Below are 23446 nucleotides of genomic sequence, written 5' to 3'. Positions count from 1 at the left end.
TTTTTTCTATCAAACAATACAACGTAAGTGATCTTTCTTTGGCTCAGAACGAGATTTCTCCATATGGTTCCATAGAATCGAGTTCATTGTTCGAAAATATTCCAGTTCATGATGCAGATATACTCAAATCGATCGATCTAACAGATAAAGATACAATGATCACTAAGTTTATTAATGAAAAAAGAGAAAAAATTATGGCATTATTTAATGAAACATTAAATCATCCAGATTTTAATTCATCCACTCCAATTCAAACTAATTTTGAGCAAGCCGATACAAATCAAGGTTCAGATGCTCCAATTCGCTCCGAAAATTCAAATATTGCAGACTCTACAGATTTAGAACCAGAAAATCAAAACCATCCTTCTACAAATCAAATGTCTAGTAATCTAGAACATAAGCTGGACCTTCTTGATCATATTGAAAAACAATTATCGAAAATGCGCTCGTTATTGGGAATTCTTCCTACTACAAATGCTATTGTTGGGCCGTCAAAACAAGTTTCAGTTAATAGCAAGCAAAATTCTGAAAAAAATAAGAAAAAATCTTCCATAACAACAAAATCAAACAATAAAAAACAAAATTCATCCGACAATCCTCCTAAACGTAAAGCTCCTATTTCGGAAAGGATTCTCAGCGATAATAACTTATATTTTCAAGTTCATCGAAAGAGATCGAAAAGCAAACGTTCCACATCTACAGAGAAAAAGAATTGATATATGAAGTCTAATTCCTTTTATAACTACTATATTTTTATTCTTATGACTAAAAAATAATATATTATTTAACAATTTTCATTTTTTTCTTTTAACAATTTCGTTTTATTTCCATTTATTGTTAAATGATTTTTAGCATACACCTTTCTTTGTTCATCTTCTAAATACAATTTATTTTTTCTTAGATATAATTCTATTCATTCAATTCGATCGTCATTTTTCAGTACATGATCGTAATTTTCAATTATTGATCGCGATTTTACTTCAGAATTTGTTCGCAATATTGCTTATCAAAATTATATCTCTATTCTCTCATTTCTGTTTAGTCAATATCATTACACTCCTATTGTCTAATAACATGCTATTAATTTTCTTAAAATTAAAAAAAATATCAACTTTTAAAAACAGAAACTTAACATCCTTAGGTCAATGGATTTTGATGTGAGATACATTTAATCTGTTTTTCTTTTTTTATTTTAAATAATTGAATATTTATAGTTGTTATGGGTCTTACATCATGTAAAACGAATTTTCTTAAAGTAAATTTACTTTTTCTTCAATCTTTCTTACATATTTATTAAAAAAAATTATCCAAAAAAAGATGTTTTAGAATGAAAAAAAATAGAAAAATCTTCATTTATAGTCTTTCTTGAATGTATACGTTTTGATTTTTTTCTTTTTTAAAAAATTCAATTTCTAGAAAAATCGAGAAAAAATCATTTTCTTCTATTTTTTAGGACGCCATACCCATTGAAATCTCCTCTCAGGACGCCATAAACTATTCAATTATGGTGTAAACTTCTCAAAAATTGAATAGTTTACATCAGGACGCCTTAGGACGCCAACCCTTTACGCGCCCATTTGTCACATGATCGTTAATTAATTTCAATGAATTTAATGTATTTCCTTGGATCTACTATTAACGAACTTCTGGTTTTCGCAATCAGTCGGATGTTTTATCTCCCCTAACAAATATTTGACCAAATAATGTTGTTTACTAACCGTATAGTATTAATCATGATTATGTTGTATGCTAAGATCAGTCATAATGTAAACCTCTCAATTTTATTGTCGTGGGAAGTATCTCAATTCCTTCAAAAAAATTGAAAAACTATTTAATTTTAAAAATATAATACTTTTAATTAGTTAATTAATTGGAGATATTTTTAAAAAATCACTTTTGATAACACTTTTGAGAACTTTAATTAAAAAAATATATTCAAAAATATCCAGGATATCAAGAGGGAATTGTTCCTTATGAGGTATATAGTTATGATGTATACCTCATAAGGAACAATTCCCTCCTTAAAATGAGAAAACTTGTTCGAAATTGTTTATCATTTCGAACAAGTTTTCTCGTTTTTAATAGGAAACTAAAGGCTATGAGGCACTAATATATAATCAGTGCCTCATAGCCTTTAGTTCCTAATAGATAGCTGGGGAACTTTCTCCAAATGATAAGTTATTCAGAGAAAGTTTCCCAGCTATCAAGAGGGAATTGTTCCTTATGAGGTATATAGTTATGATGTATACCTCATAAGGAACAATTCCCTCCTTAAAATCGTAGACATTTTTATACTTATTAATCAACCATTCAAAATCATATTCCTCTGAAAAGTTATTTTATTAAAAATTTAGAATTTTAATAAATATAGAGTTTGAATTTCATACAATACCTATATATTTTCAATAATGGAATTTGAAAACCATTCTCAAAAGTTCTCAGAAAACCTTTTTTTCATTAATTTTAAGAAATCTGAGTATTAAATTAAGTGATAAATTCGTTTGACACTACTTTAATTTTTAAATTCAAAAAATTATATGTGCTTCTTAAAATGACTCAAAAAATTTTATTATAAAATAATATATAATATTAAAAATCCCACAACATTTTTTACTTTACATAATCGTACTTCCTCGATGATTAATTTCCACTCAATTTCTATCATTGACCGAACTTAGCATGCAACAATTATGCCATTAAAAAAAGGAAAAAGCAATTGAATTGTGTGAACGATAAAATTCTGAAATATCTTTATAAGTTTACAAATGCCGAAAACAGTCGGTGACTACAAACTCCTCAGAACAATTGGTGCAGGCTCTTTTTCGAAGGTCAAAGAAGCCATCAATACCAAAACCAACAAAAAATATGCTATTAAAGTTATTAACAGGCAATTAGTTGCCCAAAACAATATGGATAAGCAATTACGCCGTGAAATCGAAATTATGAGCCAAATGGATCATCCTGGACTCATCAAGCTTCATGCCGTCATGCATTCTACCGAAAATATCTTCTTAGTCCTTGATCTTGCAACAGGAGGTGAGCTTTTCTCCAAGTTAGCTGACAATGGCCCACTTCCAGAAAAGAAGGCCAGAAAGTATTTCCAACAGCTCATTGATGCTCTTGATTATATGCACAAGCATAACGCTGTTCATAGAGATTTGAAGCCAGAAAACATTCTTCTCGACAACGACGAAAATCTTAAGATCGCAGATTTCGGACTTTCCATCATGTCATCTGCTGGTGATACATGCTACACAAGATGCGGAACACCAAATTATGTTGCTCCAGAAATCTTCTGCCAGGATGGCTATATTGGTGCTCCAGCTGATATCTGGTCCGCTGGTGTTATTCTTTTCGTTATGCTTAGCGCAAGTCTTCCATTTGATGCACCAAATCTTCAAAATCTTGCTAGACAGATTATGAACGTCAGACTTGAATATCCATCATACTTCCCAGCTGGTGCTGTCGCCCTCATGAAGAAGATCCTTGTTGCAGACCCATCAACTCGTGCTACAATGGAACAAATCAAAGCTGACCCATGGTTCGCTACAGATTACGTTCCAGTCACTTCCAGTACAATACAGGCAACTAAGGTCGATGAGGAAGTCTCAGTTAAGAAGGATGAACAAGAAGAAGAGTCAATCAACGCTTTCGAGTTAATTGCAAAGATGTCCGGCGTCAAAATGGAAAGACTTGTCGACACTACAGCACAGACTCCATCTACAACATCATTCTCTACAAACAAGAAGGCTGAGCAGATTGATACAATTATTAAGTCTGCTTTGTCTGGTTTGAGAGCTAAGAACGTCCAAAACAATACAGCTAAGAAGACTTGGAAAGCTGTTATTCCAGTTGCCAACAATTCTGTTCAAATTAAGTTCGAAATTGTTACAATTACAACTGATACATATCTTATTGATATTATCAGACTCAGTGGTTCCGTTTTCGACTTCCACAGAGTTTACAGAACACTTAAGTCCAAATTCTAAGAAATTATTACGATTTAGACAAGTTTAAATAAAGGTCCCTATATTTTTTCATAATTGCTATTACTAAATATAAATAATCTCATGATGATTCGAAATTTTGAGCTTTTTCCAAAATATCTAAGAAACTTATTGAAGGAATGTGTTTCTGTTAACTTGGTTAATATGCTTCTTTTAGCACAATAATATTGAAGCTGAAAAATTACAAATTCATTAGAAAAATAAATTAAAATTCTTGATATTGGTCATAATCGTATGGATGAAATATTGTTTTGAGACTTCAACTTCTTAGAATACTGTCCAAAAACTATAATAATGAAAACTCAGAAAATAAAATTATATCTCAATTAAATTGGTCTTATAATTAACTAAAATGCTTCTTTAATTTATGTTTATTTATTTTGAAATATTCAAGTTTTAAAAAGTAGAAAATGAGAATAGGCAAACTCGGAATCAAGGAATTTCGACTGTACAGTCAATTGGTAAATGATGATAATATATTTAAATAATTATTTAATAACGCTAATACGCCTAATAAACAAAAAATAAAAATGAATTGTATCTCCGAAACAAAATACAATGATATTGTACATTATTCAAAAGAGTGCATCCTGTCATATTGACCGTCGTAAGATCCGATTGATAAATCTAGTGATTTTCCGATTGGATCATCATCAAATGGTAAATCATCTATAGAATCCTCAAATGGATTCACAGGATTGTCAAAGCTCGGGATAAAATCGAGCTTTTCAGGTCTGTCAGTGCCGTCATCCATAAGTAAATCATCTGAAAAAAGTGGTGGAAGAGCAGATGGTGCTGATTTAGGTACAATTGGGATCGGAAATGCATGAGGTGTTTGTGGTCTGTTGATGGCAATCGGTATTGGGAATGATGGCGACGGTTGAATTGCTTTGGGTGACATAATTGTTTGCTGACCTTGATCTGGTTGTTCTTGGGGTGCTGGTTGTGGTGGCATTGGTTGTCTGGGTAATTGCTGTTTCAATGTTTGTGCGACAATTGGTGGAATATATTTTTGGGTTAATGCGTAACATAAATCTTTCGTTTTATGAACTGTAATGTCTTCATATTCTTTAGCAGTAAGTCGTAAATGAGGTGACCAACATGCTGCTTCTATTGCTTGGGCGTGTTTCATCGCCATTTTCTGAAGTTCGGAATCGGATAAATCTAGCTTTCCTGCAAGTCTGATGAGCTCAAGTGTGTGTTTGATAGTCTCATAGCTGTCATTGAGATATTTCTTTCTGCGAATGTAATTTCGTTTCAGATTATTATAACTCATATAAAAAAATTGAATTTTACGGTTTTTTTACAAATGTCACATTTTTATTTGATATCCAAAATATACATTGCTACTTGTAACCCTAGAATCAGCAACTTAATTTAGAAACAATTGATTTTATGTAAGAATAAAATATCCTGAAGATATTTTATACCCGTGTACATTCTCAAAGACCCGATATATACAACACCACCATTAATTATCGTCATTGTGTTTTGTTTCCTTTCGAACTCCTATTTATATGAATATTATAGTATTCTATGCTTGATTTTTTTCATTTTGTTAATTTCTATCTTATTTGATGACTAATAATAGTATATATTGATTTCAAGTAAATGTTGAATGTGATACTCAAAGTTATTAAAGGGTATATACAGCATTATTGAATTGAAATTAAATTGTCATTATTTAAAGCCTCGAGAATGTTAGTTGGCAATTTTATGCATCCTCTAATTACAAGTATCATAAGATGTTCATGTATAATAGAAATAATTTGTTAATTGTTATCTCCAAATCTAAATTTTCTATTGTTTTTAAAATTACTGTTAGTACATATGTAAGATCTTCTGAAAGTAGCGAAAATGATATGAGCGATAATCTTTTCCATCATGTAAACCTCGTTGTTACTTTTGTCGCCGAGCGGAGCGAGTTAATGATTTGTTTTCAAAGGTTTTCATTCCGAACTTCATAAATTTTGAAGTTAATTCGAGGAGAGGTGCAAAATATCAATAAGAAAAATTAAAAATGAGATGTATATTATCGGCCAAATAATCAAAAGATTGTTTTAAATATTTCATTATAGCCTTTGTTCCTAATTTGGAGTACCTTATATCAACATATATGTCAGATGAGGTACAGAGGCTATAATCAGATGTTGATTATTTAATAGAATTTTCTTATTTCATTGGTGTTTGCACCGTGCGAAATAAGAAGTTCTGTTATTTCTTTACAATTAAATTGCATTGAATAATAAAGTGCGGTTTGTCCATTTTTATCTTTTTCATTTATATTTATACCATGTGAAATAAGAAGTTCGGCTGTTTCTTTACTATTATATTGTGCTGCAATATGAAGGGCAGTTTCACCATTTTTATCTGTTTCATTGATATTTATACCATGTAAAATAAGAAGTTCTGTTATTTCTTTACTATGAAAAATTGCTGCAATATGAAGGGCAGTTTGTCCATATTTATCTGTTTCATTGATATTTATACCATGTGAAATAAGAAGTTCTGTTATTTCTTTACTATGAAAAATTGCTGCAATATGAAGGGCAGTTTGTCCATATTTATCTGTTTCATTGATATTTATACCATGTGAAATAAGAAGCTCGGTTGTTTCTTTACTATTATTACGTGCTGCAATATGAAGAGCGGTTCGTCCATCATTATCCTTTTCATTGATATTTATACCATGTGAAATAAGAAGTTCAGTTGTTTCTTTACTATTATTACGTGCTGCAATATGAAGGGCAGTTTGTCCATTTTTATCTTTTTCATTGATATCCATACCGTGTTTATTGTTGACTATAATTTGATTGTATGACTCAAGTAATAATCTGCAAATATCAGAATTTTTCGATTTACATGTAAAATGAATAATTCCACTACCAGTGTGATTTTGTTTGTTAGAAAATGTATTGTTTTTGAAAATATCAATTGTTTGCGGAAATGCAGCACCCCATGGAAAGATGTAATATTTATTTCTTTTCAATAGTAGAAATACAGCATTAAGGTTTTGATATCTGATGATATCTTTGTATACAGGTTTATAATTTGCATCTCCCATAAAATTCACTTCTTTTGCCGATTTCCAATCCTTGCCAAATAAATCATCAAGCTCGAATATCTCTCTATCTAAAACATATTCAAGCAATTCGTGATTGTGTGCTCTTATAATGCTTCTGAGACAAGCGATATCCATTTTATTTTCTTTCAAACATTCGTTGATGATGTCTTGATTTCCTCAAATTACTGAGTAGCTAAGACACCTTACAGTTATTAAACTGATTTGATTCGAAATCAAGAAATAAAAAATGTTAACAGATCCAAAGTAGGCACATGCTTCAATTAGTGATAACCTTGCAAAATATTTTCCATCGTGATAAGCATTGTACCTGAAATTAGGAATTTCGAGAAAAATATCACCAGATATTGAATTTTGAGTTAAGTATTCCTTGAACTTATCAATTTGACATGCATAACTATAAATTTAATCGAATCCTCCGTTTCAAAATGGTAATCCGAAACTCCGGTTAGGTCAGCCCCGATCTGTTCCAGTATTTTGATGTAATTTGCTCCAGATGCATAATTATATCTAATTGCCTCATAAATTAACTTTGTAAGTTGATTGATTGAAAGTTGATACTTCGAAATCAAAGTATTTGTAATTATACTGCACATATCTTCGATAGGTTCATTAGATTTTATGTGGAAGAGCTTTTCAAGCGCCTTTATAAAATCCGCATATTGTTTTGAATAGTCAGAACTCATAATGGGAAGAAAAAAATTATTTCATTTTTTCGCTGAATTTAATTAAATCAAATTAGCTAACTAAATTTCATATTTTTGTGACTTATTTTTGACCATTTTCGGTTGCAATTCTTAATTGTTTTTAAACTATTATCGTATATCAATTTTAGTTATATTGTACTGTGGATTGATCCATTTAAATCGTCGAAAATTCAATGATCAAATAATTTCAAAAATAAATCATGTTCAAAATTCGATTCTAAGCAGTTAATTTTATTCTTTATAAAAAAAAAAAAGGTAGTGGGGCCTCCAGGCACTTCGTGCCCTCTAGCCCTGAAGATGTTTAGTATAAATGAAGTTTTTATTCGGAAAATTGTTAGTCTTCTGGTGTGAATTCAGAGGACTCTTCTTCTTCCTCCATTGCTTCTGGGAAGAAGCCTTCTTCTGGGTCGAAAACATTATATAATGTGTCGCTTTTCACAAATTATATATGTTTTCATGTTTTGTCACTTTTCTGTCACTTTTCAGGGAAAAACATTTTTATTATTATATATAAATGAATTTTACAAAACCACCGTTACCGTTCTTTGGAAATAAGAGTAGATGTAAAGATATTATATTGAGAGAACTTAAGAAACTACCGAATGGTCTAACATTTGTAGATTTGTTCGGTGGAAGTTTCTATATATCCCATTTGTGCCATATAATATTCCCAGACTCAAAGATTATATGCAATGACTTCGACAACTATATGGACCGTCTCAAACATATTCCAGACACAAACAATATATTGAAAGAGTTAAAAGAAAAGATACCTATAGGTAAGATGGAACGTATACCATTAGATAAGAAAAATATTGTGAGAGAGGTTTTGAAAAAAGCAGAATATATAGACTGGGATAGTATATCTGCTAGACTATTATATAGTGGTTCTATAAGAGTTCATGACATTGAAACACTTATGTCAAAAGTTTTATATCTTAACTATACAAATGTTTTCAAAGAGGACATAGAAAAATATATTGAGGGTATAGAGTTTGTGAGATGTCATTGGACAGATTTGTATGAAAAATATAAAGACAAGGAAAATGTTTTCTTTATAGTGGACCCGCCGTTCTATAACACATGGGATTTTCAATACCAAGTAGACTGGACTTTGAGAGACTCTTTAGAAACTTTAGACGTTTTACATAACCATCCATGCTTTTACTTTACATCCGATAAAAGTGGTTTGGAAACCGTTATGAGATGGTTAGAGGACATACATGACTATGAGTTTAGATATGACAAGATAGAATATGAGAGAGGTCCTATAAACTGGAGAAAGTGTCACAATAAAGAAATTTTATTAGTAAGTAAATGTGGTTTGAAATCGGACTACTTGTTTTAGGTTTTTTCCATTGTGTCATTTATTTCTTTGACGTGGCAGAAAAGTACAGAGAATATGAAGATGAACCAATGCCTGCAAATGTTCAGTATATGTACTCGTAAGAGATATTTTTATCTAATATTAAATGGACGCACAGAACTTAGCGAATGCACAGCAACCTGGACAACCAAACCCAGAGAATATTCCAAATGAAGTTAGAATACAAACTGCAATGGCAAACTATGGTCAAGTGCCAACAGATGTACAAATGCAAACTGCCATGTCAAATGACGCTGCGTTAGGTTTGCCACCATGGTATGCAAATATGAGATGGAAAGAGTTTTATACAAACCCTGAAGTGGGATATAAACAACTTTATGCAGATGACGCGAACACAGGAGTTGACCCAGAATATGTTTTCTACCAGAGGAGAAACAGAATGTATGAGCTCCAGTTAAAGAATGCTATGGAACTCAACAGGAAACATAAGAGACTAGGCGGACATTAGATTTTTACATATAGTAAAATGGGTTTCTTCAGTAAGATAGGAAACTTCTTTCGAAATGTTGGAAGAGGTATATGGAATGGAATAAAAACCGTAGGAAGAGGAATTTGGAACGGAGTCAAAAATATTGGTAAAAGAGTAGGTCAGTTCGTTGGTATTATACCTAAAGACCCTGAACCAGAAGAACAAGCTCCTGTTATACAACAGCCTGAACCTGCACCACAGTCTAGTTGGCAACCAAATCCAACACCTCAACCGTATTAAAAAATTATATTTTTACCGTTCGATAGTAGTTGTATATGAAACTAAGTTCTAAGTAAAACGCATGGTATAATGGAATTATTCTTTTTCTTCCATCTGTAGTAAACCATACTTGAAAGTCTGAAATACTTCCACTTGGTGGTTCGTATAACTTTGTAGGTTTTTCGTAAAAGTCATTTGCCAAGCATAAGAAAGAGTTTTGGGCGCCAGAAAATGAAGCATGAACAATAATAGCAGCTGGGTCGAAAACATCTTTAAATAAATATGGTTCATCTCTTGCATATCGACTGTAAATATTTGCTAAAGGAAGTTCGACTTTCTGATTTAACATTCTTTGCAAATAATACCATGACATTGCAGTGAATTCTGTATATATTTGTTCGTCTTTCTTTGGATTGTCTTCGTAGATTTGAAATGACACTTGTGAATTTTTGTTTGTCATATACAATTCTCACATAAAGTGTGCTCTCGGTATTTGCATATTCATCAGCATTTTGCATAACATGAATTTATTTTATCTTCTATATTTTTTAACGCAGTCTGTAGAGAAGATGAAAGGTCAACTTGTATTAGCTCAATTTCTTCCCACATTTTTCGTTTCCCTTCAGATATATAATCTATATGAAACCTTACAATAAATGGAAAACTTTTATCTTCTACAGACACAAACTTCATTCTACGAAAGCCAATAGCTTTTGTGACAGATGGTCTCTTAGCCATCTTAATGGGTAGTCAAAACGATAGCCTTCATGCTTTACGGTCTCTGTCTCAAACTTTTGACCGACATTAGTAAAAAGTTCATCTAATGGTTTAGTTGTAGCAACTCTTGAATTTTCTTTTTCTATTGGAAGCATATTTTATCTAGAATAAAAATTCGAAAGATATTGCTTCCATGAGAGAAATACAACACAACCGACAACTCATTATGCAAGCTCTAAATAAGAACACAACAAACTTTTCAAACTATTCTAAGATATCTGAGTCATTGAAAGAAGGAAACTTAAAACTGACATTAAACCCAATGACAGATGAGTTTCTATTTCAAGACAAGAAGAACAATACTGTCTGTATAAATCCAACAAAAGGAACTTTAAACGAGAAACCTATAAATGAACTTCTTTTGAAAGCAGATGTTGACAACAAAGCTGACAAAGAATATGTAGACGATGCAATAGCAAAAGAAGAAGAAAGAGCTAACAATGCTTATGCAACAAAAGAACATACTCATCCTGAACTAGCAGACAAAACATATGTTGACAATAAAATGTCAAGTGAAGTGACAAGAGCTGAAAACGAATATTCTAAAAAGACTCATACACATTCTATATCTGAAATAACAGACTTAAACGTTAGCCTTGAGAAGAAAGCGGATAAGGAATATGTGGATGAAAAAGATAACGAAATGAAAGAAAGGGTTGACTGGTACCATGAATGGACATCGAAGACTTTTAAAGTTAAAGCCGATACAGGATGGGTTTCAGGATGTTTAGACCTTAAAGCAGATAAAACTTATGTTAACGATGAGTTAGAGAAGAAAGCAGACAAGAACCATACACATACAAGTTTTACAACTGTTGCTATAGAAAGTATTGAAGGAACGGTTGACGTAACTGGTGGGGATGTATTATATTGTAAACCTCCTAACTTTCCACAAGGTTTAACATCGGATGACGACATAACGACGATGAGAAACATTAGATGTAAAGATGTTTATGTCATGAAGGATGAATATAATACTAAATTCACTGCTCAAGATTTATATGACAAGAAAGCAGACAAAACAGAGCTTCAAACATTAAAGACAGAAATACTTCAAACATTATATCCTATAGGCTCTATTTATACGTCAATGAACTCTACCAGACCAGAAGTAGTACTTGGTTTTGGAACTTGGACTCAAATAGTTGACAGGTTTTTGTATTGTGCAAACTCTTCAAAGGAAACAGGAGGAAGTAAAACGATTTCAGGTGCAAATTTACCTGCACATAGTCACTACATAGATTTAAGTACATCTCAAGCAGGTTGGCATAAGCATAAATTTTGGGATTGGTCAGCAATGAAAAAAGGTAAAGGATATGATGTTAAAGACGACGTTCAGTTTGCTATAAATTGTTTCTGGGGTGACACTCAGGGAGATGGAAACCATACACATTTCGTTTCAGGATATACGCAAACAACGGGACAAAGTAAAGAATACATGCCACCTTACATGACAGTTTACGCATGGTATAGAATTGCTTAGTCGTCATTTTCAACTTCTTTAGCATATTGGTCAGGAGTTGTCTTATATTTGTTAGGAACTGTCTTTGAAAGTATACCACCTTGAACTTTGACAAGTTTGAAACGAGGTCTGACAATAGTAGTTTTATCTTCTGCTTGCAGTCTGTACATTTTGCCATGTTTGCCTAAAACTTCATAATATTCTCTTGTATACTTTCTTCTATTTTTACGAACACGAATGTGAGTACCTGTCGGGTTCCCATTGTTGTCATAGTCAATAGTATTTTCATATGGGTCGCGTTTAGGTATTTCTATTTTTACTTTGTCACCTTTCTGAAGTTTGAAGCCCGGCATTCTTTCTTGTTTGTCTCTTTTGACTAAATTATTAAATATATAGTCTTTCTCTAAGTCAGGGTTGTTTTTCATTTCTTCGGGGGAGTGGTTTCCCAAACCTTTTTGTTTACGGCTATTGTAAATATTTAAAACTTGTCTCATCTTTGCCATGGAGAAGTGTCTATATTTGTCGTCATATGACATTTCATTTGCTTCACCACCTTGTGGTTGGTTTAAGTCTCTTAACATTTTTATACATCCGTCAATGACACCAAGAGCAGAATGGTTTTGGTCGACAATGAAATATTGGTTTACATTTTTTGAACGCAGATAGTTTTTTACATCATCTGATTTGAAAGAACTTTCACAGTCAGATGTCAGTTTTGTTGGATGGTATTTGTCAACGAATATTGTCAAAGCAGTTTTCACATCTAAAATATTTTTGGACCATAATGGTATGGCTTCACAGTATCTTGTGTTTTGACCGACAAATATTAGCCAGTATGGAGGTCCATCTTCTCTATACCTCGGAATGTTTTCCAAGATATCCATAAACCAAGCATTTGGTGTTGAACTAAAGATTTTTATCATGAGTGCTTTCTTTGTTGCCTTAGAAACATAGGGGTCCTTGTTTGGATTCGTCATTTTTTAACCCATAAGAAATGGGTTTATTTGGCGCATTAGCAGGAGTTGCATCCAGATTTTTGCCCGCAGTGGGAACAATAGCCAGAGGTGTATTTGGAGTTGGAAGGAAGATTTTGAGTACATTAGGTATACTTAAAGAGAAAGCACAACCTATTATACAAACTGTACAGAAAGGTTGGGATGTAGCACGAGATGCAGCAAATCTTATTCCAAATCCTGAAACAAGAGGAAAAGTTCAAGGATGGATGGACAATGTAGGAAGACAAGCAGGAAACTATTATAACAAAGCAAATGACTACTATAACCAAGCAGGACACTATATGGACCAAGGTGAAAGATTCTTTAACAGAGGATATAACCATGCACAACAGTGGGTAAACAATAACCAACCGCAACCACCTCAAACTTGGGGAATGTAAAGTTTTTTACTGAGATGAAATGAACAATACAGCATTGAGACAAATGGGTTCAAGATGGATTTGTCGGCTTCCAGCAGTTACACCACGTGTTTGTCAAGTTCTTCCTATACCTCAGGAAGTTTTAGACCGACTTAAAAAACCTAAACAACCAGTTGAAAACAAACCAAACTAAAATTTTTTACTGAGATGAAATGACCGAAGAAGTTGAAACGGTAGATTTGACACCACAAACAAAAAGTTCAGAACCATTGTCAAAACCTGTCAAAGAACTTACAGATGAAGAGAAAAATTCAATAATAGAAAGTGCCAGGTCTGGAAATACAAACCCTAACTACAAAGTCACTTTTCATAGAAATGGAACGGCTAGTATCTCAAAAAAGAAACAGACCCTCACAAATAAAATATTGAAGTCTGAAGGAGCTTTCGAGACAACAGATGGAAAAGTTTACTTCACTGACCAACAGTTCATTATAGAACATCTCATTGACTTAGAGTCGAAATATTCTAAACTTTACAACAAACACAAAAAGTTGAAAGGAAAACAAAAACAAATGGCATATGATATTTATGAAGATGTTGACAACACAACTGTTCCTGCAGGTGAGGTAAAGTCAGAGGAACCGAAAAGTGACGAAAAACCGATAGAAGAAGAAAAACCAAAAACTGAAGATAAACCAAAACCAAAGTTTAGTTTGGAAACTAAACCAAGTCAACCTTCATTAGCTGGTATGGGTTGGCGTCAAAGACTTATGGCAGCAGGTGGTTATGTTAAGTAAAGAAAAAAACATTTTTTTATTTTTATAAAAATGCCCCCATATAGAATGGATAGAAAGTCTGCTAGAATAAAAGCAGAGTTGCAAAGATATGGTTGGAGAGTTTCGAAGAAGTTTAAATATAGGAAGGGAAGACCCATAAAAGTCTATGACAAACTGGCTGGTCTGACCTACGAAATGGATTTGGAAACAGCACGTGCAAATTATCCAAACAGACTAGAGAGGTTAGAAGAAGAACGTCTTATGGACATGCCTTTCGATGTTAGTGAACCTCAAGTTGAAGGACACGACGGCTTTGCCAGATTCTACTGGAAACATGACGAACAATTGCATCCTTTGAGAAGGAAAAAAGGAAAAGGTGAAGACGCACATGCTCCATGGAAAGAACAAGATATGCATATGAAAAGTATCGTGAAGTTAGAAGTCAAATTACATCTGGTCGAACCTTTACAGTAAACTTTGACGAAGGAAAGAACAAAGAAGGCTTCATGGGAGTACTTGCTGCCATACAAGATGGAAATAAGAAAGGATACAATCTCAGATTGACCATAACAGATTTGGATGGTCACATTTACTATGCACATGGCAATGTCACAACAGCTGCAATGCTTCTTGACGCTTTCAAGACTACAAAGAGAGAACAAATGGTTGACTCCGACTCAGACATTTTGAATGCAATTGAAGGAATTGCAAGTGTCAAGTTCGAATGGTACCAACCTAACCCTCAAGCAGTCAGACAACATGCTGGATACTTCCCCTTCATAAATAAGTCTGACATTGACTTGACAAGGTATGGAATTTACAATTCAATTGAAACAATTGTCAACGAACCTTGCATTCTTACATGTCTCAGGAACTCTGGTCTTGTTACAGAAGAGAAGATGAAGTATCTTGAGTCATGTGTGAAGACAAGGTACATTCTCAGAGGTCAATTGGCAAAAATTGCACCGTTGGCAAATGTCAATATCCGAGTCAACATTCCGACTGAGAAAGGTTCTTCACATGACGACTATGTTGTTGAGTTCAATTTACCATGGTTGAAGATTGCAATTGTCCACAACCACTTCATGTTGAACGAAAGTCTTACAAACCCATTGTTTCGGAAAAGGCAAGTGCAACATTGTCAGAGCTGTAAACATTCTTTTCGAGAAAGGTTTGTTGGAACCAATTCCAGATGACAAGCTGACAGAAACTTTTGTACCAAAAGACGAAACAAACTTTTCATTGTTAGCAAGACCAAAAGTTGTTCCAGACAAAGTTCTAGTACAAAAGAAGTACACAATTCCACAAGGAGTTGGATTGTTCGGATACCAACCTGAACCAGAAGAACTTCCAATGAGGTTGCAAGAACTTCAAGATGCTATAAACAACTTCCATTGAGACATCCAATTGACGTCAAATTGTATTGGAGAGCATCTGAGTTAGGTCAGAAGGTTTTATATGAAACAGGTTGCTTCGACGATGTTTATGAGATAACAGGAGAAGTTTCTCAGAAGATAAGAGACTCACTTGAATTTCCACAAACTGGACCAATTGGTTGTGACAAGTTCGACTCAGATGAAAAGATATACTATGTCGACCTTAACGCTGCATACATGAGGTTTGTCCAATATATTCCGACTGGAATTCCAAACGAAGATGGTGAGTTCCGGGAAGGAACTATACAGTTGGAAAAGTCATACAACAACTGTATGATATTAGGAAAGCTTCAAACCCAAACTTGCAATGACACTCAAATTGCTTATGAATTCGACATGGGGATATTCCATTAAGAAACCTCAAGAGATGAAGAGTAAACATTATGAGAAGGTCGACAACTTTGTTGAAAGGTTTTCTCCTTTTGTTTTGAAGTACGAATTCACTCAAGGTCAAAGTGGCTTAGTAACCACATTAAAACCTATTGTCGAACATTGGTCTTACCCTCAGTTCGCAAAGGCAGTCCTTGACAACTACAACAAATTCTTCTCCGAAGTCAAATCCAAAGTGAAGGTTTACTATGAGAACATTGACGCACTCATGACGAACGAAGAAGGCTATAACAACTCATTGAAATGGGCATGGTCGGTGAAAAGATGGGTCAATTCAAATTGGACAAAATTTTCACCGAAGTTCATGTCCTCTCCAAGCGTAAGTACTGGGGCATACTTGAAGACGGCACAGAAATAAAACATTGCATGAAATAAAAAATTTTTATTCGAATTTGAATTAAAATGTGGGAATTCTTGGGAACGGGAAAGGCTTATTTACTTGAGGAACAGGTAAAGGTGGTGGAGGTGGAGGTGGTGGCAACCAGTCATTTTATATTCTTCCTAGCTAATTTCCGTTTAATTTCATGGTCGCCCTCGGAGTCTTTGAATCGGACAGGTCGAGTTACACCATTCTTGGTCTCAAACTCATATATAACCTGTTTGTCTGTATTTTCGTCGACTATGGCACGAGACACGAATTGACAAACGGACAAAAAGTGTCATTTCGGATGGTCACGCAGCCAATCGCATTCGAGCACTTCGAAGAAGCCTTACGTTCCAAGGGAGAGGGTGTCTGGTGCAAGCAGAGGTCATGAAACTCTACGAGCAGTACATCCTCAATGCCTGGGAGGACAAATCGTCCTTGGATTGGCAATTCTACCAACTCCTCTGGGACGACCTCCTACGCAACTGGGATAACGAAAGAGCCAATTCAAAGGTCGGGAACTAATTTTTGCAAATTACCCTTAATTTAACATACTTATCCAAATAAACACCTAAATTTACTTGGGGTTTCCCCTAAAATAAAATTTTTTTACTCTTAGAACCACTCGAGGTTCTCCTTACGGTTGTTGAGCTTGTCACGTCAATGTGTCTGACCCTCGTCTTCTTGCCTGGATTTGGAACCCATTGAATTGCGACAAGCTTGCCATGGAGATTGAACCGCGATTCCGAAGGTTAAGGTTCAAGTGTCCCAAGTTGTTGAGGACTGGGTAAGAATTGCCTGTCTCTTTGTTGCGGATTTGGTATGGGTAGGGTTGGGAAATTTCGTAAGCGTCATCGGCAACAAGGGTTGCCCAAACTTCCTCTTCTTTGTGTTTCTCTTCTTCCTCTTCTTCCTCTTCTTCTCTTCTTCTCTTCTTCCTCTTCTTTGATAATACTTCGGCAATTCTGTGTTCACGAAGTACGGTGTTGCATGTTCTGTCCTTTCGAGTACCTTCCAGATGGCGTCTATTCTTCGAAGAAACGGTAGATGAGTCTGGCAAGGTCTCGGTTCTCTCGCGTAAATGTGCAAGGTTTCCGTGAAATCGTTCAGGCATTTCTCATTGGAAGCTTGGTTCGTGAGGACTTCGACTTTGAGATTGGTCATCTCTGTCATAAGACTACTTTGGAGAGTCTTAATGGTGTTTTGTCAGATGAGCTTTCAATTGGGCAATTTGAATTTGAACTGGGCGCTTGTCTGGCAACCTTGAAAGGACATCTGCTATTGTGTTCGGCTTCGGTGCTTGTTCGGACATCGAAAAAATGAAGTGGTTTGAGAATGGCGGTTTTACTTCAAAAAGCTTGTTATGACAGTTATGTCATACAACAAGTTTAAAATAATATATTGTTCTTCTTCTGAAGTTTGTTGTCTCTTCCGATAAAAGTTTCGAACATGAGAAAAAAAACGTTTTTTTGAGATTGCGGAAGAGTTCAGGCAAACGTTCATATTCTGGATATGTTGGGAGCAGTTCAAAAACATCTGAGCTGACTTTCGGACAAAATTGGACAATGTCAACAAATTCATCTTTGGTCGGACTGCTTGAAGGTAAGTCCCTTACATGTAAGTAGCTTGGTAAATCTTCTCATTTCTGCTAACTTTTGGAGTATAGCTTCGTAGTTTAGAAGTTTTAATTTTAATTGTCTTATTCCACTCTTGACATCTAAACGGTAACTATCCATGAGTCAAGAGTAGCTTTGGTAGCTTTAAGTGGAGCTATCTGTTCCTTGACTCCTGCAATTTTGGTTGCAATTGTGGTTTGAGCTCCTTCAAGTTCGCCGTCTATGTGTTCTCAACGCCTTCAACCATGGCTTGAAACTCTTCATCGGTCCATTGAGATTGGGTTGGGACGAATTTAACTTGCTTCATTCAAAAAATGAAAAAAATGTTTTTACTCTAAACGTTAAGGTTTACTGAACTGGTTGGATGTCGCTTCACAGGTTATGTAGAACGGCTGACCCGAGAAGTGAAGGAGACCCTTGAGAATTTGGCTCATTCTTGGGAAAGGGTTTCTCTTGTTTGGAAGTTGTATCCAAGGACGCTTTGCAAAGAACTTGAGAGAGCTTCTTTTTTGCTTGCTTTATGCCATCGTAGCTGTCCGTTGGTATTTGAATTGGAATTCCAGTCGAAGTCTCGAGATTCAAGGCAGCCCTTCCGTTATCCAACCGCTAACAAGCTTGCCTTTTACATTCTGCCTGAGGAAGTCTTTACAGCTCGTTAATTTCAATTAGGTAAATTGCCTCGTCGTAGGTTCGACCTCGACCATTGCTACTGTCAGAAAAAGTTGCTACTGTCAGTAAAAGTACTTCTACTGTCAGAAAAAGTACTGCTACTGTCAGTAAAAGTACTTCTACTGTCAGTAAAAGTACTTCTACTGTCAGTAAAAGTACTTCTACCGTCAGTAAAAAGGAAAATTTGAGAGGGTTTTGACGATAAAGTACTTCTAACTGTCAGTAAAAGTATTCTACTGTCAGTATAAAGTACTTCTAACTGTCAGTAAAAGTACTTCTACTGTCAGTAGAAGTAACTGCTAGTCAGCAGATTTTTATCGTTGTGGTCCGACGGTTAAGCACAACGAATGTCCGACGTCCCCAACTGAGTCCATTCCAAACCAGAGGAACCTAAAGCACAGCCTGCACCTCAGTTCCAGCAAAGTACCTCCACCAATTACTACCCAATTTCCACCTCAAGGTTACTACACAATTTCCACTACAAGGCTTCCCGAACTACTCCTCAGCCTATGCCTTACTTCCCAACCTTGGATTTCCAGCAAGCTCACCCCAGCAATTCCAATCTCAATCCCAATCGAAGAGAGACCAAGAGTTCGAAGAAGGTCTGAACCGTTTACGCAAAGATTATGCCACAGCCCCTATGGAAGACGACAGGCTTTCAGTCTCTTCCCTCAAATCGACCGATTCGACTCGTACCACAGATTCGGTTCGTGACCGTGAAGACTACCTCAAGCAGTCTGAGAGACTCTTCATCCTACAATCATTTACAGTTGGAGCTCTCAAGAACATGCGCAATTACGAAGGTCAGACACCAGCTGGAGACCGCAAAACAGACGTACTCGCAAGAGCCGTCCAGCTCGTCAAACAAAGACGGAGTAGTCGACTTCATACTTGCAGCTTGCCCATACAAGTAAAAAAATAAACAATTACGAGTTAAACTTTTTACTCTTTCTTTTCTGAGTTGTTTAGAGCTGGTTTCTCTTGTAGAAACCTTTCGTACTCTTCCATGGTCATGTAATTGCGAATTTGGTACGCAATTCCAGGTTCGTTGTTTTTGAACCTTACGTATGTAACGCTTCCATCCTCCTCAGGGAAGTAAGCTGCTAACATCTGACCAAGTTTTCTCGGTGACTCGGAGCTCATTAAAAATGTCACTTTTTAAACGTTAAGTTTTTAGTCTTATTTTACCCTTTGTTTACCCTTTGTTTACCCTTTGTTTGTCAAGGTAGTATTGGAGTGCAATTTCTCCAAATTCTCTGTGTCGGAGTTCTTCAGCATTTTCCAAGGTGTTCCTGGAGAACTCAAAGAAGTTGTCAAGAACATACTGCCATGCTGCTCTTCTGAGTTCGTCGGTATTTTGGAAGTGTTGCACCTTCGAGTCTTCGGACATGAAAAAATGACACTTTTTCTATTAAACCGTTTTGGCATTTCTCATGAGTGAGTATAGTTCTGCCGAACCATTGGAAGAGAAGAAGTACCCTTGCTGGCAAAAGACAAAAATAGTTGCCTTAGTTGTCATTGCAATTGTACTCGTAATTGAATTCATTGTACTTCTCTTCACGTACCTAAAACTCAAGGACGGCATATGCTTTAAGAAGCTACCATCTTACTAAGACTAAACACTTAGATTTTTCAAGCTTGACTTTTTACAATTTGAACTTTGTTGCTGAATTCAGCAAAAATATAATTTAGGGTAGAAGGTTAGATCTAACCTCTTTTCTAACCTCTTTTCTACCCTCTTGAATTTTCATGAATTTCCTTAAGATAGAAAAAATAAAGTTAGTTTTTTTGTATTTTTTTGTATGTAAGATATGATTTCAGGGGTTATCTAATGAAAAAGTGTCATTTTTTTGTATTTGACGAGAATGTCGGGTAGAAGGTTAGATCTAACCTGTTTTCTAACCTGTTTTCTACCCTCTTGAATTTTCATGAATTTTCCCGAAATAAAAAATAAAGTTAGTTTTTTTAAAAAAATATTTTTTATTTTTATTGTAAGAACATGTTAGCAACAACAGCACCAAACTCGTTAGTCATGAACCCAACTTCAATGTTAGTAGAAATGAAAAGCTTTATTCCTTCTTCATATACTTTTGAAACAGAAATCCAGAAGATAAAGCAAGAACCTTTAACAAGTAATTTAGACTGTACCGCACAGGATGAAACAAATGAACAGTATCTTTATGAAATGGAGGACATTATTGACCATTTGCCTAAACTACCTGAAATCCAACAACAAAAACTCACTATTCCTGAATTCGACGAAATTGAAGTCAAAGCAACTGACTCAGTAGAAATAAAGAAGTTCATACGAAAGGTAAATTATGAATTCCTTGGTTTTCATTGCAACCATAAAGTTATGGACAAAGATTGCGACATGGTATATAAGAATGTTTCTGACATATATAAATCTGAAGAATTTAAGACCTACGACAACTTTGTTACATTAGTTGCAAAATGTGTATGGCAGATAAGAGATAAAGATAAAAGATGTAAAATATGGAATGAACAAATAAGACCCGCTATGTTTGAGATGAAGAGAGCAATTGACGCTTTAGTTGTTTTAGCAGGTAAGGTTTCAGAATATAACGCAAAAATGAACCCGCAATGTTCAAAATGTAAAGCAGCAATGAGGAGATATAACTACTCCGTCAAAGAGATAGAAAGAATGAGAAACGACTATGCAGATTTAAAGAAAGAAGCAGAGAAACCAGCAGAAAATAAAATGGACATGTTAGCATTTCTGAACAAAAACTATCCAACTGCTGACGATTTCCTTCTATCTGACGTCAAGAAGAAGTATAAAGAAACCTTCGGCATAGTTAAAACATTCGATGTACTAAAAGAAGAAATAGAAGCTACAAAACTGTTTAAAGTCTCACGAATTCATAACGTTTACCATGTAAAACGCTTATAAAATAACTGGGGTAGAAAAGAGGTTAGAAAACAGGTTAGATCTAACCTTCTACCCTAAAATATATTTTTATTGAATTCAGCAACAAAATTCTGAGTAAAATAATTTTTAGGGCATGTGTCAAACCGTTGAGTTTTCACAAAATTTAAAAAATAACGTTTACCATGTAAAACGCTTATAAAATAACTGGGGTAGAAAAGAGGTTAGAAAACAGGTTAGATCTAACCTTCTACCCTAAAATATATTTTTGCTGAATTCCGTACGAAAACAGTGAAATTTCTCTAGACCGACTTTTATCGGCCTTGCATAAAACACATGAAAATCATGAAGCACAGCGAGTAGGGAAGAAACCCCAGTCGCCAAAACTCTATGAAAACAGTGAAAAATAACAGAGTATTTTGACAACTTCAAACAAGTAGGGTAAATGAACCATTTATTTTTCAAGCTTGACTTTTTACAATTTGAACTTTGTTCGCGTAGATATGAATTCTGAAAGAAGTATGAGGGTCTTGTATGACTTTGTACTTCTCCCATAGTTCATGTCTGTCAAACTTACCTGCCATGGACTCTTTCATAAGTTCCATGAAATCGTCTTCGGACAATCCGGGGAAAAGTATAATGTCAGTAAGTATTCTCTTTACATCCTTACTTAAACTCTTTGCTGTCTGTACACAAATGACAACTGAGATGTTAAAGTGTCTGAGCTTCTTAAGAATTCGACACATATCTTGTTCTCTGTTCTTTAACAAAGGATGAGAGGCGAAATCATCTAAGATAAGAAGACATCTATGAGGGTAAGTCTTCCAATCGTAAGATTGCAATTTCTTCGAAATGTATTCTATCTCTTTCTGTTTGTTTCTGAAGTGTTTCTTCTCTAATTTCTCTGCATTTCCTCATTTGGGTCTTTAAACTTAGAATTTATTATACTATTTATAGCATTATACTTCAAACTCTTCTTTGGTACTTCTTTATCCAATCTAAACAACTCAGTATCCTTTATACATACTAACTTAGACTTCTTTATAATATCTTTGAACGAATTGACGGTTTGGTCAAATTGACCAGAAGTACTACAAATAACAACTAACTCATAGAATGGGTTCTTCTCATCTAGTTCTTGTTGTTGTGCAGCCATTTTAAGATAAGTGAAAGTCTTACCCGACCCAGGTGGTGCAATTAGACCTGTTATACCATTCTGAGCAAATAAGAACTTGTCATGTATAGGCTTTATCTGAGCATTTTCTAACTTCCTCTTGTTCTTGTTTAAAACATTCTCAAATTTTTTGTCAATGTCAGCAAACTTTTTTTTCTAAACATATTTTTTAGAAAAAATTAAAATTTTTATCTTTTAGAAAATGTCTAGCGATTTCGCTATCTATATTCGAGACAAGCTTTTCGACCAGCAAAACATCTGTCGACCATAAAAATCTTACATAGTGTAAACAAGAAAGGTGAATTTGTTCTAAAGTTCTGTTTCTGGGAATATGACAAGAACCATAAAACATTAAGCAGAGCAGTCTTAAAATTTGTCAATGACAGACTTGTTGACAGAGATGAACGCCTCTTGGAAAGATGAAGTCCAACAAAAGTTTCTTAGAATGCAAAGAAGACACATGCGCTGTTCTTGAAGATGAAATAGAAAACAGAATAGATGAGCTATTAAAGGACAAAGAACTTTTTACATAAATATGGTTGCGCCAAATTTGACATAACTCCACCAGAAAAGAAGAAGAGAGAAAAGAAAGAAAAGAAAGTAGAAGAAGAGAAGAAAGAACCTGAACCAGTTCCAGAGAAAAAGA

The 23446-nt window shown here is 34.6% G+C and overlaps 14 protein-coding genes and 6 pseudogenes across 20 annotated transcripts, besides 2 other annotated features; 13 read left to right on the top strand and 7 right to left on the bottom strand.

Annotated features, from left to right (window-relative positions):
• Nucleotides 1–1575: part of a mobile genetic element that runs on past the window's edge.
• Nucleotides 195–574, top strand: TVAGG3_0572060 (MULE transposase domain-containing protein; the record flags this gene model as incomplete). Its single annotated transcript, XM_051238813.1, has 1 exon — nt 195–574. A coding segment is annotated over one exon (380 nt), but the record flags the coding sequence as incomplete, so codon positions are not given.
• Nucleotides 1576–2765: 1190 nt separating the features above from the next.
• Nucleotides 2766–4132, top strand: TVAGG3_0572040 (protein serine/threonine kinase protein; the record flags this gene model as incomplete). Its single annotated transcript, XM_001309946.2, has 1 exon — nt 2766–3989. One exon carries the CDS (start codon nt 2766–2768, stop codon nt 3987–3989), a length of 1224 nt encoding a protein of 407 aa, XP_001309947.1.
• A 446-nt stretch (nt 4133–4578) lies between these two features.
• On the bottom strand, nt 4579–5283 carry TVAGG3_0572030 (uncharacterized protein; the record flags this gene model as incomplete). The annotated part of the gene is made up of 1 exon (XM_001309947.1): nt 4579–5283. One exon carries the CDS (start codon nt 5281–5283, stop codon nt 4579–4581), a length of 705 nt encoding a protein of 234 aa, XP_001309948.1.
• An 882-nt stretch (nt 5284–6165) lies between these two features.
• TVAGG3_0572020 (cyclin-dependent kinase inhibitor 2C-related family) lies at nt 6166–7206 on the bottom strand (the record flags this gene model as incomplete). The annotated part of the gene is made up of 1 exon (XM_001309948.1): nt 6166–7206. The coding sequence occupies one exon, from the start codon at nt 7204–7206 to the stop codon at nt 6166–6168; it is 1041 nt and encodes a 346-aa protein (XP_001309949.1).
• A 242-nt stretch (nt 7207–7448) lies between these two features.
• On the bottom strand, nt 7449–7775 carry TVAGG3_0572010 (protein ubiquitination; the record flags this gene model as incomplete). The annotated part of the gene is made up of 1 exon (XM_001309949.1): nt 7449–7775. One exon carries the CDS (start codon nt 7773–7775, stop codon nt 7449–7451), a length of 327 nt encoding a protein of 108 aa, XP_001309950.1.
• Nucleotides 7776–8038: 263 nt separating this feature from the next.
• Nucleotides 8039–23446: part of a mobile genetic element that runs on past the window's edge.
• Nucleotides 9269–9631, top strand: TVAGG3_0572000 (uncharacterized protein; the record flags this gene model as incomplete). Its single annotated transcript, XM_001309950.1, has 1 exon — nt 9269–9631. The coding sequence occupies one exon, from the start codon at nt 9269–9271 to the stop codon at nt 9629–9631; it is 363 nt and encodes a 120-aa protein (XP_001309951.1).
• TVAGG3_0571990 (serine threonine-protein phosphatase family) lies at nt 9650–9892 on the top strand (the record flags this gene model as incomplete). Its single annotated transcript, XM_001309951.1, has 1 exon — nt 9650–9892. The coding sequence occupies one exon, from the start codon at nt 9650–9652 to the stop codon at nt 9890–9892; it is 243 nt and encodes an 80-aa protein (XP_001309952.1).
• Nucleotides 10762–12097, top strand: TVAGG3_0571980 (annotated as a pseudogene). The gene has a single exon. A coding segment is annotated over exon 1 (1336 nt).
• TVAGG3_0571970 (uncharacterized protein) lies at nt 12128–13087 on the bottom strand (the record flags this gene model as incomplete). The annotated part of the gene is made up of 1 exon (XM_051238812.1): nt 12128–13087. The coding sequence occupies one exon, from the start codon at nt 13085–13087 to the stop codon at nt 12128–12130; it is 960 nt and encodes a 319-aa protein (XP_051096636.1).
• Nucleotides 13105–13506, top strand: TVAGG3_0571960 (uncharacterized protein; the record flags this gene model as incomplete). Its single annotated transcript, XM_051238811.1, has 1 exon — nt 13105–13506. One exon carries the CDS (start codon nt 13105–13107, stop codon nt 13504–13506), a length of 402 nt encoding a protein of 133 aa, XP_051096635.1.
• Nucleotides 13526–13678, top strand: TVAGG3_0571950 (uncharacterized protein; the record flags this gene model as incomplete). Its single annotated transcript, XM_051238810.1, has 1 exon — nt 13526–13678. One exon carries the CDS (start codon nt 13526–13528, stop codon nt 13676–13678), a length of 153 nt encoding a protein of 50 aa, XP_051096634.1.
• On the top strand, nt 13698–14282 carry TVAGG3_0571940 (phage tail repeat-like family; the record flags this gene model as incomplete). The annotated part of the gene is made up of 1 exon (XM_051238809.1): nt 13698–14282. The coding sequence occupies one exon, from the start codon at nt 13698–13700 to the stop codon at nt 14280–14282; it is 585 nt and encodes a 194-aa protein (XP_051096633.1).
• TVAGG3_0571930 lies at nt 14313–15476 on the top strand (annotated as a pseudogene). The gene has a single exon. A coding segment is annotated over exon 1 (1164 nt).
• TVAGG3_0571920 lies at nt 16005–16462 on the top strand (annotated as a pseudogene). The gene has a single exon. A coding segment is annotated over exon 1 (458 nt).
• On the top strand, nt 16756–17018 carry TVAGG3_0571910 (annotated as a pseudogene). Its single transcript has one exon. A coding segment is annotated over exon 1 (263 nt).
• Nucleotides 17067–17763, bottom strand: TVAGG3_0571900 (annotated as a pseudogene). Its single transcript has one exon. A coding segment is annotated over exon 1 (697 nt).
• On the top strand, nt 19356–19650 carry TVAGG3_0571890 (uncharacterized protein; the record flags this gene model as incomplete). The annotated part of the gene is made up of 1 exon (XM_051238808.1): nt 19356–19650. A coding segment is annotated over one exon (295 nt), but the record flags the coding sequence as incomplete, so codon positions are not given.
• Nucleotides 19679–19879, bottom strand: TVAGG3_0571880 (uncharacterized protein; the record flags this gene model as incomplete). Its single annotated transcript, XM_051238807.1, has 1 exon — nt 19679–19879. The coding sequence occupies one exon, from the start codon at nt 19877–19879 to the stop codon at nt 19679–19681; it is 201 nt and encodes a 66-aa protein (XP_051096631.1).
• Nucleotides 21093–21650, top strand: TVAGG3_0571870 (organellar and viral DNA polymerase type B; the record flags this gene model as incomplete). Its single annotated transcript, XM_051238806.1, has 1 exon — nt 21093–21650. The coding sequence occupies one exon, from the start codon at nt 21093–21095 to the stop codon at nt 21648–21650; it is 558 nt and encodes a 185-aa protein (XP_051096630.1).
• TVAGG3_0571860 lies at nt 22088–22964 on the bottom strand (annotated as a pseudogene). The gene has a single exon. A coding segment is annotated over exon 1 (877 nt).

Source organism: Trichomonas vaginalis, chromosome II, assembly GCF_026262505.1.
Source record: "Trichomonas vaginalis G3 chromosome II, whole genome shotgun sequence".
Lineage (NCBI taxonomy): Eukaryota > Parabasalia > Trichomonadida > Trichomonadidae > Trichomonas > Trichomonas vaginalis.
Note: the sequence above shows the minus strand (reverse complement) of the source record. Positions and strands in the feature narration are given on the sequence as shown.